The 14,657-nt window shown below is 38.9% G+C and overlaps 1 protein-coding gene across 8 annotated transcripts in view; it reads left to right on the forward strand.

The window, feature by feature from the left end:
- Nucleotides 1-14,657, forward strand: part of PKP4 (plakophilin 4) — a 235,467-nt gene that overhangs the window by 148,926 nt on the left and 71,884 nt on the right. For all 8 annotated transcript variants that reach the window (XM_036253918.1, XM_036253923.1, XM_036253919.1 and 5 more), the window contains one exon: nucleotides 14,031-14,065. In XM_036253918.1, the coding sequence (XP_036109811.1) occupies nucleotides 14,031-14,065 (35 nt within the window). The remainder of the gene's footprint in view (nucleotides 1-14,030; nucleotides 14,066-14,657) is intronic.

Genomic DNA, 14,657 nt, shown 5'->3' on the forward strand with positions numbered 1-14,657 from the left:
CCTCAAAAAATTAAAAATTGAATTTCCATTTTACCCAGTGATCCCACTTCTAGGAATATACCCTAAGAAGCCTGAAACACCAATCAGAAAGAATATATGTACCCCCATGTTCGTAGCAGCACTATTTATAATAGCTAAGATCTGGAAATAGCCCAAATGTCCATCAGTAGACGAATGGATAAAAAAGCAGTGGTACAGCCCTGGCCGGTTTGGCTCCACGGTTAGAGTGTCGCCCCGCGGTCCAGAGAGACCCGGGTTCGGTTCCCACTAAGGGCACATACCTCGGTTGCAGTTTGTCCCCGGCCCTGGTTAGGTTGTGCAGGTGGCAGCCACTCCATGTGTCCCTTTGATGTCGATGTTTCTCTCTCTCTCTCTCTCTCTCTCTCTCTCTCTCTCCCCCCTCCCTCCTTCCCTCCCTCCCTCCTTCCCTCCCACTCTGTCTGAACAAAAAATGGAAAAATGTCCTCAGTTGAGGATTTAAAAAAAAGCAGTGGTACATATATACACAATGGAGTACTATGCAGCTGGAAGAAAGAAAGATCTCTTATCCTTTGAGACGACATGGAGGGACCTGGAAGGTGTCATCCTAAGCAAAACAAGCCAAACAGAGAAAGACAAGTATCACATGATCTCACTTATTTGTGGAATATAATGAACATAACAGTCTGAGGAATGGGGTAGTCCCAGAGACGTGGAACTGGGGTATAGACTTACTATCCCCAGAAGAGGGGGTGGGGAGGAGATAAACCACAGAACTTATATGCATGTATGCATGAACAACGGACTTGGACAACAAAGCTGGGGAGAGGGCAGAAAGGGAGGGGGGGGAATCAGGGGGGGGGGGAACATCTGTAACAAAAATAAATTAAGTAAATAAATAAATAAAAAGAATAAGTCTAGAAGTTAAACTCTTGGGTGAATTTTGGAACTAACGAAATAGTGTATCTAGATCAATGATCACCAATTCTAAAATTGTTAACTGAAAAGATGATGGGACACTTTACAGTGAAGGGGTCAGGCAGCCCCTGAACCCACTGTTCTACCTAAGTCCATGTTGCCCAGCAGGACACAGCCAGAAGTTAGGGCCCCTGGTGTGACGCAATGGGAACTACGTCAGGTCACCTATGACGCATTCTTTCCCAAAAATTGCTCCACCATCTGGATATAAATATCAATCATAGGAAATACAGAGACAGAAGAACACGTTAAATGTCACTGTTCTGATACATTAGTTAGATCCAGTCTGTCAGGAATCTACAGGGCAAGTGAAAGAATTCCGAACAACAAGAGAGGAGGATGAAACTACATTCAAGCAGATTTTTAGAGGCACAGCATCAAGTACAGCGTATGGAACTTTGTTTGGTCTTGATTCAAACCAACCAACTGTTTTGAAAAATTGAAACAAGGAATTGGAATACTGACTAGATATTGTTGATAGTAAGAATTTTACTGTTACTTTTAGGTGTGGTAATGTTATTTATTGATAAGATGTTATGAAGAGATGAGATATCTGCGATTTACTTCAAAATAATCTAATAAAGCAGAATACTTAGTAGGTCAATGTAAAGATGAAATGTGACCGCATTTTCACTTTTTTTTGTTGTTGTTGAAGCGTAGTATTAAATACATGGGGGTTCCTTATATTGTTTTATTTTATATGTGTGAGTGTGTGTGTATCTGCACACTTAAATGTTGTATGAGAAAAGTGTTTTTAAATGTTAAGTGCTTTGATTGTTAATTTTCTAACAGAAATTATGGTTAAAATTTGTTTCATTTTTGTAAAATGAGGATATCTATAGTTCTTAAAATTTGAATGATGGATGTTCATTTCAATAGTTGAAATATAAATTATTTAAACTGAATAGATTATGAATCTACACATGTCCCCCAAGATGCCATTTCCATCAATACTGTCAGCCCATGAAGGCGGTGACTTTGGAGACGGAGCAAAAGGGGGAAGAAAGATAAAGCTGATCCACTCCTTCCGTTACTGCAAGCCATTGTTCCTCTTTCCATGTTTCTCCGAAGAATGCTGGCCTTATATCTAGGCATTTAAAGCAATTTTGCCAACTTCCCTTGTCTATTTCCATGGAGGCTACCTATTCGACCACTGAGCAGTGTTTATGGGCCACCTGTTATACCTCAGAAATGTGATTTTCAGAGACTTTACCTTGTTCCTCCGGTATCCTTATTATCATTCTTTCTCATTTGTTCTTTCAGTCTTTTTTCTTTTCATTCCTCTATTCAGCAGTTTAGGAAACATGCACCGTTATGTGTTGGGGATAAATAGGGACGAGAAGGAAACAGAGTAGTAAGAAGATGTGGGACAAATTGGGATCCATGGAGTGTTCAGCAGGGATTTGAAGCTTGCTAGAACCCCTTTCCTCGGTCCTGTCCATCTTACCACGCGGAAACGTAGCAGATGCCGTGCCAAATGCTGACTATATCCTTATGTGTCCATTCTTTTTTCCAGGACAATTATTTATGATCCTGGGTCTGTATTCTAGCCCACACGTGAATTCATTCCTCCTTCAGCGGCTATTTTATGGTACTTGCCCATGAATCAAGAGCCGAAAATGCTATTACACCTTGAGAGAGAAAATTTTCTTCAAAAAGCAAAGCAGAAATTTAAGAAACATACTATGTTCTTTGTTTTTACAATTATAATGAGAATACAACTTTTCTCAAAGAAACTGTTGTTTATAAAAATAAATTCTTACTCTGGGTAATAGCATTTTTATTATTATTTTTTAAGCCTCACCTGAGGATATGTTTATTGATTGTAGAGTGTGAGAAAAGGAGACAGAGAAAGAAAGAGAAACATTGATTGGTTGCATACTGTACCTGTCCTGACCAGGGATCGAACCCACAGCCTAGGTATGTGCCCTTACTGGGAATCGAACCTGCAAACGTTTTGGTGTACAGGACGACGCTCCCACCAACTGACACACCCAGCTGGGGCTGGGTAATATCATTTTTTAAAAAACCAATTTTTTTTTTTCTTTTTGGTTTATCCTCACCAGAGAATATGTTTATTTCCACTGATTTTTAGGGAGAGGGAAATAGGAAAGGAGAGAGAGAGAGAAAGATGTGAGAGAGACACATCGATTGGTTGCCTCCCGCACACACCCCAACTGGGGCTGGGGATCAAACCTGCAACCCAGGTACATGCCCTTGAACAGAAATCAAATCCGTGACCCTTCAGGCAGGGCCAACACTCTAATCTCTGAACACACCGGCCAGGGCAACACACCAAATTTGATAGTACCTTTACATGAAGATAAAAAAATTGAATGTGAATAAATCATTTGCTTTTGAATATCTAAATAGGATAATCAGAAGAGTACAGATTTAATTAAAAAATTTGGGCTTATAATATCTTTAAATTAATTTTAAGTAAATTTTTACATAGGCTTTTCAAAAAATTTATATTTTAAGTAATGTACAAAATGAATTGCATGCATCATAAAACTATTTATAATGATGAATTTTTAAGGGATTTGGATGCTACCTAGGACATCTCTACAGCTTAGTTTTTTGATCCGTGTCATGTGAAGAAAGTAGAAAAACAAGAGCCCTACCCTCTTCCTTACCAGTGCTGGCTTTATCTAAAAATGAAGATTTGAATTGTTTTATACATCTCTTCAAAGAAAAGAAAATCATGTCCATGTGTGTTCTTTCTTTTTTATTTTAAATTTAAAAACATATTTTCTTTCTGTTTCTTCACATTTGGAAGTTTGGAAGAACAGAAATGAGAGAAAACTAACATTTTCTGGACCACGGGACACACGTAATTTGTAGTCCATCTATTCTAAGGCTTACCCTTTGCCTAAATAGTGTCCTGAATTATGACAAAATACTTAGGAGAGAGTCTGGTGTTGTGTTTACCCATTTTACTATTTTCATCTCAGTTGCTTTCACTCTTTCAAATGTCAACTGAAATGTTAGCAAACGCTTCTATTCTAATTTCTACTTTTACTGGTTGGAAAACGTGTTGTGGGGTGGGCTTAGACAGAAGTCGTGCTTCCTGCGTAATTTGTGGAGATTCCAGAGGGAACTGTTTGTCTCATTTTGGTCTAGTAGTATATCCTTTTTGATCTTCCTCTGCCCATATGGTCTTCTGGATCTTTTATTCATAGATTCAAGCACTAACACAAAATGCTTTTGTCAAAGTATATTTAACTTCTTCTAAAATGTATTCACCTCTAATCCCTATGAAAGTTACTTGAATTGTTGAAAGGGCTATTAGCTAGTATTTCCTGTTCCCTTAAAGTTTTTGCTGTGCATCAGATACATAACTTTCTCTTTAGCAGATAGCTCGTATTGGTATTTATTTACATTTTACCTTTTCCTGGGATTTGTTTTAGACAGGTATTGTTTAAAATTTTTTTTTAACTTACTGATTGATTTTTGGGAGAGGGAGAGGGAGAGGGGGCGGGAGACAGACAGACATTGATTTGTTGTTCCACTTATTTATGCATATTCATTGGTTGATCCTGTATGTGCCCTAATCGTGATCGAGCCTGCAACCTTGGCATACTGGATGACGTTCTAACCTACTGAACCACTTGGCCAGGGCCTATATAGTGTTCGAAGGGCCCGGAAATATGGTGGACTAGCGTGAGGGAAAAGTAGAATGAAGTATTAAGAAAACAGGGTGAGAACAAGTAGAGGCAGTAATGAGATCACAAATGTCCACCACAGTGGCTGGTCACACATTGTATTCTGCACTCGCCGGAAGCCTGTGGAAACCAAGGCTGTCCTCCTCTACACACTTTGCTGTCCCCGTTGCTTATGACTTTTCAAAGACTAAAATTGTAAAGGCACATTTTGACACCATAGCCAGTTTTTTCAGGTAAAGTGTCCGTGAGAGGAAATACAGAAGTCAAACGGTCAGCCTTTGACCTTCTCTGTGCTCCATGCAGTACTGGGCCCCCTGCCCGTAGCCGTCTTGTTTGCTCCTTCTGTCGACCTCACAAGTGACGAGGCTTAGAGAACAGCTGGAGGCACAAGTCCATCAGCACTGCCGGCAGGAACCCTAGGCTCATGTTCTGGTGCTGGTGGGTCTGGAGCAGCTGCAGCTTACATGAAGGACATCATTTTTAATTCAAGTGACCTTTCTTTTCTCTAATTTTAATATCCCTCAGATTAATAAATGATTATGTAAAGAGACCCTTTCCCTCTCTCATTTGTGAGGCCTTGTAATTTGTCTATAGTTCAAATTATAGACATACTGTATATACCATTTTTTTCAGGGCAATTTAAAACCATAACAAAAATAATAATAAACTTTGATTATGAGCATCTTATCATGTCAGTTTTGCTTTTCCTGACTGCTGAGATCAAGTGGTCCTTTCTTAGGAAGAAAGAAACCAGTCTTCCTTCAACAGTGAGTTGTCCAGAGCCTGATTCCATGGTCCAGCGAGCACAGAAAGGAGCCTCGGTCCTTGGAAGATTGTGAATTTGGAGGACGGGCTTTTGTTTTGTTGAAATTGTGAATAGACAATAACTAAATTTTGAAGAGACTCTTAAAGATGTAATTAAATACTAAGATGGATTGCTTTCTCAGTGTTGCTTAGATCCTTATTGTTACAGGCTAGTGATTTTTGTAAACTAGGGTCAGGCCATGCAAGCCCCTTGGGGATGCTGACGTGGCAGGTGGAGACAGTTGCTTGGTCCCGGCTCCCCTCCTCTGCTTCAGTGGGCAAACAGCTCCATCCAGTTATCTGTTCTAGGTGCTGGCCTCCCTGACTCTGACTGACTGTGATGGCCTAGTGGAAGGGGGAGAGCTATCCACAACATTATCCTGGGGAGAATAATCATTCTGTATTGTTTAATTCTGTCTAATTGCTGTGTTTTGTCTGATGCTGAGACAGGTTATCTTTTTAATGTAAAAGATTTATTTCCTAGTCAATCCTTACATAATTAAAAGCAAAAGATGAGGTCCCTGTTTCCCAAACATAGGAAAAACAAAACTAGTTATTCTAACAATTCCTTATTGGTAGGTGGTATGAGTTCTTGAAACATCAGAAGATGGTTTCCATTAGAGAGCCCTCGATTCCATCTCAGATTTCTAGACCCCCCCTTCTCACCATGCTAATTATGAGTATAAAATGAGCAAAAGGACATTCTTGTTGAGGGCGAGGGCTTTTAAGACCTGGGACTTGCACAGACATTGTATTTAAAAAATAGCATTCTAAAGCATAAACTCAAGAGCATCTAAGGAAGCTAGAACACAGAATGAGCTTTTCCTAGCTAAAACCTTATAAGAAATGAGTGGAATATTTTACAAATGCATTAAGAAAACTGAACAAAGTTTTAAATGTACTAATTAAAAAGGAAGGCAAGCCCTGACCAGTTTGCTCAGCAGTTAGAGCGTCGGCCCATGGACCAGAGAGTCCTGGGTTCGGTTCCCGCTAAGGGCACGTACCTCGGTTGCAATTCATCCCTAGCCCCAGTTGGGGTTGTGTGGGTGGCAACCAGTCGGTGTCTCTCTCACGTTGACGTTTCTCTCTCTCTCCCGTTCTATCTGAAGATAAATATAAAAGTGTCCTCAGGTGAGGATTAAATAAATGAAAGGAAGGCAGGAAGGCAAAATACTCTATAGAAATAAGACTTAAAATATGTTATGATGTTATCTTCACATCCTAATTATAGATTTAAGTTAATTATAATTAATGAAGATACAGAAATTTAAGTGTTCAACAGAATGGATTACTCAGTTGAGGAAGCTTGTTTTAAATGTATCCTGTAACACTCTAAGAAAAGACTAAAATTTGAGAATTATTAGTAGTCATTTTACCAGATTCCTGTGAGAGATAAATCCTAGGTGCATAATAGGATATATGGAGTGACCTGGGAACTATGGAGCCCACATGTTATTCCTGAAGCAGTTCATTAAAAGCATTTTGTAACACTTAGAGGATAACGAGGTGTTAGATAATTACAATGTGAATCCATTGCCAAAAAATAAAAACCCAAAAAACCTATTTTTCCTTTTTTATTTTTTAACTGAAAAATAGACCTTGGAATCAATTAAAAAGGACAGTTATAAATATTAGATTAATGGATTCCAAAGGTAATTATAAAAAAAACAAATGGAGAGTTGCCAGAAGTTTTCACAACGGATTTGGAATCCAAAAAACCTACACATTTGCTAATGGAATAATTTCAATTAGTAGACTAGTAAAGCCCACCAATAACAAATGAAAAATTTGAAAGGTAATTTTTTAAATGAGCAAGCCACAAATTTAAAATAATGCAATAATAAATTCGTAGAGAAAGAGAAATACAGTTTGGAATTTCATCGAGCTACTGAGATTTCGTCTGTAAACCTGTGATAGTTGTTGACTCAGGAGTTGACACATGCAGTAGAAATACAGAACTTTTGTGTGGAACTCAGAATATATGGGAGAGCTCAAAATAGTAAAACTAACAGGAAACTCAAGAGGAAAGCGTGAGGCCAGCAATGCACAGATATACCTTAACTTTTTTGTATAGTAAGATTAGTGATCATATGATCAATTAATGTTCATTTATTAATTACCTGTGTTCATACAGGAACAAAACCTATGGATCAGTTTAAAATACTATGAAAGAATATGCTGCAATAGTGAAATAAGTAGATCCTATAATGCTACTGAATTGAGGTGATTTAAACAACCACTGGAACAGATTGTCATAATACAAAGGGGGAAATGTCAGGCTTACGTCCACATGTAGAATATTATGTTGGTGGTCTTCCAAACTGGCCGATTTCCCAGCCCTTTACAGTTTTTGAACTACATATTTTTCCTGCCAGGGCCTTCATGTTCTAATTTCGACCTGAATAGTATCAGTGCCAGTTTACCTTCTTTTAATTGGTGAGCAGAAAGAGCTAGCTCTGGTGTTTTAAAAGATAAATGTTTCACACTTCGGGTCGTTAGGTGAATGCTCTTCACTCAGCACACTGCTGGGTCCATCAGTCCTCTCTCGGAAGAGTCTGGCTTTAAGATCAGCCTTTCAAGTGTCTTGACACCTTCTTGCTTGTGAGGGCCATGGGATTCAATGGGGGGAGTCACACAGGTACTGTAGTAAGTAATTACAAGACAATTGTACCCGCCTGGAAGGCAAGGACTTGCCTCTTCTCACCATTATAAACCAACCTCCAACAGTGTTTGACATTCAGTACATGATCAATACTTGTTGACTGAATATATATAATAGAAACAACAAATATTATTTCTGTAAACTTCAATGAGCCAAAAACAAGGGGAGATATGACTTCTTTGTAGAATGACTGAGACAGTTTCTAAAATTACATAGAATTAGCCTTAAAAAGAACAATCCAAAGAGTTCAGATCAGCTATCATTTATTTAGCATCCTCCTCAGTGCTGGTTGGATGCAGAGAGCATTAAGACACAGTGTTTACCCTTTACCTTCCAGAAGGCCATAGTTTGGTAGTGGAAACAGGTAAGCAAATACTGTGATTACAATTATATGGAAAGTCCAAAAATGAGATGGATTATTGGGCACATTCTTGGCATAAAGGAGGAAGTAATCAACTTGCATTGGGCTTATTCTTGAAAGCTGATTGGTGGTCACCAGGGAGAACACTGTAAGGGATATGTAGTCTAGACAGTGGATTATGCCCATCCTCTGTATAAAAATAAAAATTTCTAGAATGATTTCAGTGAATCTTCTCCATTAATACTAAGTGAAATTTAATTTGTTATTGGCTGTGCTTAATTTTTTGATCTATTAATGAGGGTTTTACACACACACACACACACACACACACACACGTACATATGCATTAGGTTTCTCAAAGCAGTGATTTTTTTTTTTTTTTTAATAAAACAAAGCATTAGATGGTACAGTTTGACCATGTTCTAATCTCAGGCCAAGACCTAGTTCTCTTTTCAAAAGGAGAATAACTCTTGGATTCTACCCCAATTTGATGTGTCTTGTTGGAGCCTAACCACAGTAGCCTGCACCTACTAGTGATCAAAAGAGCCCCTTCTAGACCTGGGGAAGACAAGGAAAATGACATAGTAAAGTTACCACGTGGCACCATCAAATTCTCCACACCCCTCCCCCTGCTGTTTACCTGCTGGTGTCCACAAAAGCAGGCTGGCTTACATCAGACACACTAGAATCAGAATGAAATCAGGTACAGAATTAGGTGGGCCATTTTTCAAAAATATTCCTGTCATTCAGTGATACAAAGTGAAGGTAAACTTCATTAGAGTGTTCAATTTCATGGGTATCTAACACATATATTGTTATATGGTACCTGCATATGCCATTCTGGAATTTGTATAATTTTGAAAGAATTTCCAGATTCTGTTTCTGCATGTTCGATCCCCAAAATAGCATGGGAAGCGTGAGGCAGCGTGGTGTGTGAGAGCCGCAGTACTTAGAAGTGCCTAGCGGGTGGGTTTGCGTGGGAAAGGGCACACTGAAGGGGCGGGGGGCGGGGCTTCGGTGGCTCACTGAGGTGTTCGAACGTGTCCGCTGTGGGTCTGTGCACCAGCATCAGGACCAGTGTCGTGTTGGAGTGTTTGGAAAATCACCGTTAGCAGAAGCATGGAAAAGAGCCTGAAAGGACGAAAAGTTAAAGCCAAGAAACCAAATTAGAAGAGAGGCTGTTAAAATGGTCCAGCTAAAGGTGAAGAGAGGACGAAGGCCTGCACACTGTCTGTGGAGGTCGGGTGAAGTCAGAGGGCCGTGTGCAGGTACTGCCTTCGGTTCTGGAGGCATCTGGGAACAAGGTAGACTGTGCTGTCCTCATGGAGTTTGCGCGTTAGTGGGGAGGGGTGGGGACGAGAAAATCACTCCATATTCTCCAGTTTGGGAGGTGAGGCAGTAATGATTGAACAGGAGTTCTTATGGGGGGAAGTGTTTCTCTGTGTTGAATATGAAATATGTCACATCCAGTATGCACTTGGAAATACAGGTCTAGAATTAAGAAGTGAAGTTTTGGCTCTTTTCAGAGGGCCTTTTTATAATTGATTTTAGTCATAATACTTAGTTTTTTTATAACATCGGTCAGGACTTTTGGTTAAATAGAATCTTCTCTGGCTTGTGTAAGCAGAAAAGAAACGTATTAAAAGCTTTTGGGTGTCAACGTATGGAATCCCTAGGAAGGCCAGAGAGCCGGATTCTGAGTCAGTACCCAGGAACAGTGGCCCTGCCCCTGCTGGGTACACTGCAGGCCTCCCCACCATGGCATTGCCAGCCTCACGTGGGTGCTTGGAGACCCTCGGTGCTGGCCTGCCCTCTGGCTGCAGAGGACTGTGAGCAGGTTAGTGCCCCCCCCACACACACACACACACCATGTCTCTGAGTGAAAAACACCATTAATTTCACAAGTGTGTACAATTATATAGTGGTTTACTACTTATTTTCATGATATGTTGTGATGAGGGCATGGCGTTTCTCTTAAAACTAACATTATTCACAAAATGAATTGATTTATTAGTTTGCTAATGAACTTGCTTTTCATTGTTGTTCACTAACCAGACAATACCAAACTTATGAATGGATTTCATTCTCGAAGGTTGTTGATAATTAAGTTATTGGAAAATGTGAATGCATCTTCCCACTGAAACTAAGTTATTATGTATGATTCAGTTTTTGTATTTTAAACTGTGTTTCACATTCCACTGGAAGCTGCTGAACACACACGACTTGGCATCTTCAAATGTGAAGGGGATGGGATGGAGTGATTTTGGGCACAGTGCCTGTAGACACATTGTAGACATTGAATAAAGTTGGGGAAGTGTTTCTAGGAATAGATGGTTAGAGGGAGAGGGGGAAGAAGCCTTTCTAATAGGAGCTGCCCCTAATTGTTCTAATAAAAGCAGGTTACCTTCAGTGACTTAACCTTTCAGAAGGATTAGAAACAAAACCTACCCGCGCCCCCCCACGCACGCACACACACACACACACACACACACAACAGTGCGGTGACAGCACAGGGAAAGGGTTGGGCGGAGCTGGAGGTGGGCAAAGGTGGGGGAGAAATGAGGATGGAAGGAGACTGCTTGGGGCGATGGGCGCACGATGCTGTGTGCAGAAGATGTTTTGTTGAACTGATGTCATCCCAATTAAACTCAACTTTAAAAATTAAAAAAAAAATTAAAAAGCAGGTTACATTCAGTGACTTAACATCTCAAAACCGCACCTATTTATTGTCTGATCTCTGAATTCCAGAGTAGTGAACAAGTTAAAGTGAGTGATTCAAAAGGAAATGGTCTTTTGTGAATAACATATGTAATGACCAGTTATAACAGAATTGCAGGGTTAGTGTGAAGGCAATTGGGCTGAATATCCAGAGGTGGGCAAAAGTAGGTTTACAGTTGTGAGTACATAAAACAGTTTATTCTTGTATTCTTTATTAATTACTGTATTTTCCATATGAACAACTAAATTTGCTCTTTATTCGCCCTCTGTAGAGTCATCAAAATATACCATGGAACTTATTGCTTATTTTTAATCATTACATTAGCTTATTTTTCTAGTGATTTATACCTGTTACCTGATAGAGAGTAGGGGAATAATATGGACTGGGGCTTTCCATTGCCGTCACTCGGGAATGCCTGATTGTGCTGGTGACAAAAGAGGTCTTTTCAACAGAAAAGTACTGTTTGCCTTACTGTTGCAGAATGAGGCTACTGGAATATCCTACCTACAATAGAGGAGAGTAAGTTGACTTGTTTGAGCAGAATAATAACTGGCCCTGGCCGGTTTGGCTCAGCAGTTGGAGCGTCCACCTGCGGTCTGGAGAGACCCGGGTTCGGTTCCCGCTAAGGGCATGTACCTCGGTTGCAGTTTGTCCCTGGCCCTGGTTGGTCGTGAGGGTGGCAGCCACTCGATGTGTCCCTTTCACATCGATGTTTCTCTCTCTCTCTCTTCCTCTCTCTCCCTCCCGCTCTGTCTGAACAAAAAATGGAAAAATGTCCTCGGGTGAGGATAAAAAAAATAAAATAAATAACTGATCATTTCTATACCTGATCTTTCAGAATAGTGAAGAACTCAGTATTACTTTTTCACAATTTGTGTTACAAGAACAATATGTATCAAGCCTCTGATGTGTGTCAGGCAGTACGCTAGGTCCTCAGCATGAAGAGATGAGCAAAACAGCCCTTGCCCAAATGGAGCAATTAACATGAATTATATACTACGATCTAGAATTTCATGAATAAAAAATCTTGTAAAGGTATTTCATTAAAGTTTATGTAAGTTACAAATTCAAATGATAGTAAGTAGACTTTCATGTATTCCCAAGAAACTTGACGTACCAAACATTTCTGAATGGCAGTTTAATTTATCATGTATGGACAATATAAATGTCTTGATAGGAACACAATTGGATAAATAATATCAACCTCAGTGCTTAGAAAATTAATTTAGATACTAGAACTAAATGACAAAGGCAGGTTCAAGAGAAGTTGAAATTCAGTGTAGGGGCGCACTTTTAGAGGCATAAGAATGTGATAAAGTACCCACAGGAGCAGGACATATGTGTCCTTACTGGTATTTGACCAAATTTTTCATCTTTTTTCCATTTCATCATTCCCTTCAGAAATCAGTTAGGAGTGCCTTAGACAAGGGAACATCACTGAAATGCCAAAGCTCAGCGTTGACTGATTGATTCCATTATTTGGGACTGTGCTCCCTACTTGCAGTGAATTTCAAGGCCCTGGAATATGAACTGCTGTGCTTCTGATAAGGAAAAGGCAAATCATACACAAAATTGCAGTTCAGGGAGTTCTTGCTCAACCTAGAGTTTTTAACCAGCAAGAGTTTCATTAAGTACTTAATGACATGGGGAGATATCAAGGGGTTAACAGAAACTTAAAATCTTGGAACTACAGCACTGGAAGGATCATTCCTTTCTTCTGTTCCAAGTTCTTTGTTTTTCAGTGTCCTTAAGCCCTTAAGTTTTCCTTAAACTTAATGAACACTCTAAAAGTACTTCAATATGTGTTTTATTCTGATTGCAACAACAGAAAAAGTGCAAATGTTGAAAAAGAAAAATCCTTTTAATTGTGCCCCGCAGAGATAACTGCTGACTGCTTTGGTTTTCACTTTTCTAAACTTCTTTCTAGGCATATTATATATGTGTATATGTGAATGCGAAAATGGGGTCACAGGCTGTTCCACCACAGAGCACAGGGATGAGGAGCCCTGACTTTGGGATCAGGCCATCCTGGTCTGAATCTCAGCTCTTCTCATTATAACATAAGTCTTTGGCCAGTTCCTTTATCTATAGAATAAAGATAATATACCTATCCATAAGGAGATAATATATGTGGAGTATTAGCAATCAAGCATTTAGTAAATTCTTGATAATCCAGCCTCTTGTTTCTGTGTTTCTACCACGTTGGCCCCTTCGTACCAGGCTGTTGTGTTGATTGGGGCAGTGGGGAGGGGAGGCAGAGAGGCACAGGTATGTTTTTGAATTGGTACTCTATAAACCAAGAAAAATAGATAGCTAAACATTTCTCCTGTCTTGTAAAGCCTTATATTTTTATATAAAATTTTATTATTTAAATTTTATAAGTTAACATTCAATTCAAACTGACCCCATTAACTTTTGTATGTGTTGTATCCAGGGCTTCCTTGGAAAATAAGTAAAATGAATGAAGTTCTTAACAGACTTCTTGGTTCTTTTTAATGTATATGTTGTTTTAATATATACGTAATTTGCATATTACAAAAAGCAGCATGGAACATGATACCGGTACCATGATTATCATGCATGGTTGTGCTATTTTATTTGTCTTGTCCAAGGAGAATCTCATGTCTCTCTGTAATTTTCTATATTTCCAAGTAGACATACAGTTTTGTCTCAAATTAATGGGGAAGGTTAAATAATTAACTTAGTTAGAAAAGTAATTTTAAACTGTGTTCGAGGTTTTTACTCTTCATGTAATTAAATGTGAAAATTAAATGTTTATATGTAAAATGGGTCCACAGTTAAATTGTATGACAAAGGAAGTAAATGTTCCTTGTTTTTTTTTTTTTCCTTCTTTTTCTCTAGCTCAACTGAAAAGTCATTTCCTTGGAGATCAACAGGTATGAGTTTTTATCATATGAAAAAAACTTTTATTATGTTTTGCACATACAAGAATAACGTCATTTTATAGCCTGCTTTCTGAATTTACTGCCTCTTGGTAAAATAAGTCAAGCAAGCAAAGCCTCTAATAGTGACAATATTGAGCTATTTTGCTTTGAAGTAGTAGTTTTTAATATGCTTAATTTTAAAAAATTGAATAGATTTATATATGTCAACAGTAAAGGAATTTAAAGCATTGGCCATCGACGCTGTTAATACTACTAATATCAACCCAGCATCTGAAAATTTTATATCATAAGGAAACAGGAGATTCCCTCACAAAGGTTATTGTTTAATCTGGGAAAATTGACTATTATTTATGTAAGTTAAGGTCTTTTCTTCCAGTGTTTCTCATACTCAGAAGAGTTACCTAAAATGTTCGTTTTCTTCACATAGTTTTTTTCTTTTTACCCTAACTTCACCTCATATAAAGGATGAATTAAGAATGTGCCACTTTCACAAATATTTGATGTCTTAGCCTTCGTTCATGGAAAGTTTATTGAGCAGCCACATCATGGGCCTGGTACTATGCACAGTGCTGGTCAGATGGTG

Source organism: Molossus molossus, unplaced genomic scaffold, assembly GCF_014108415.1.
Source record: "Molossus molossus isolate mMolMol1 unplaced genomic scaffold, mMolMol1.p scaffold_m16_p_11, whole genome shotgun sequence".
NCBI classification, from domain to species: domain Eukaryota; kingdom Metazoa; phylum Chordata; class Mammalia; order Chiroptera; family Molossidae; genus Molossus; species Molossus molossus.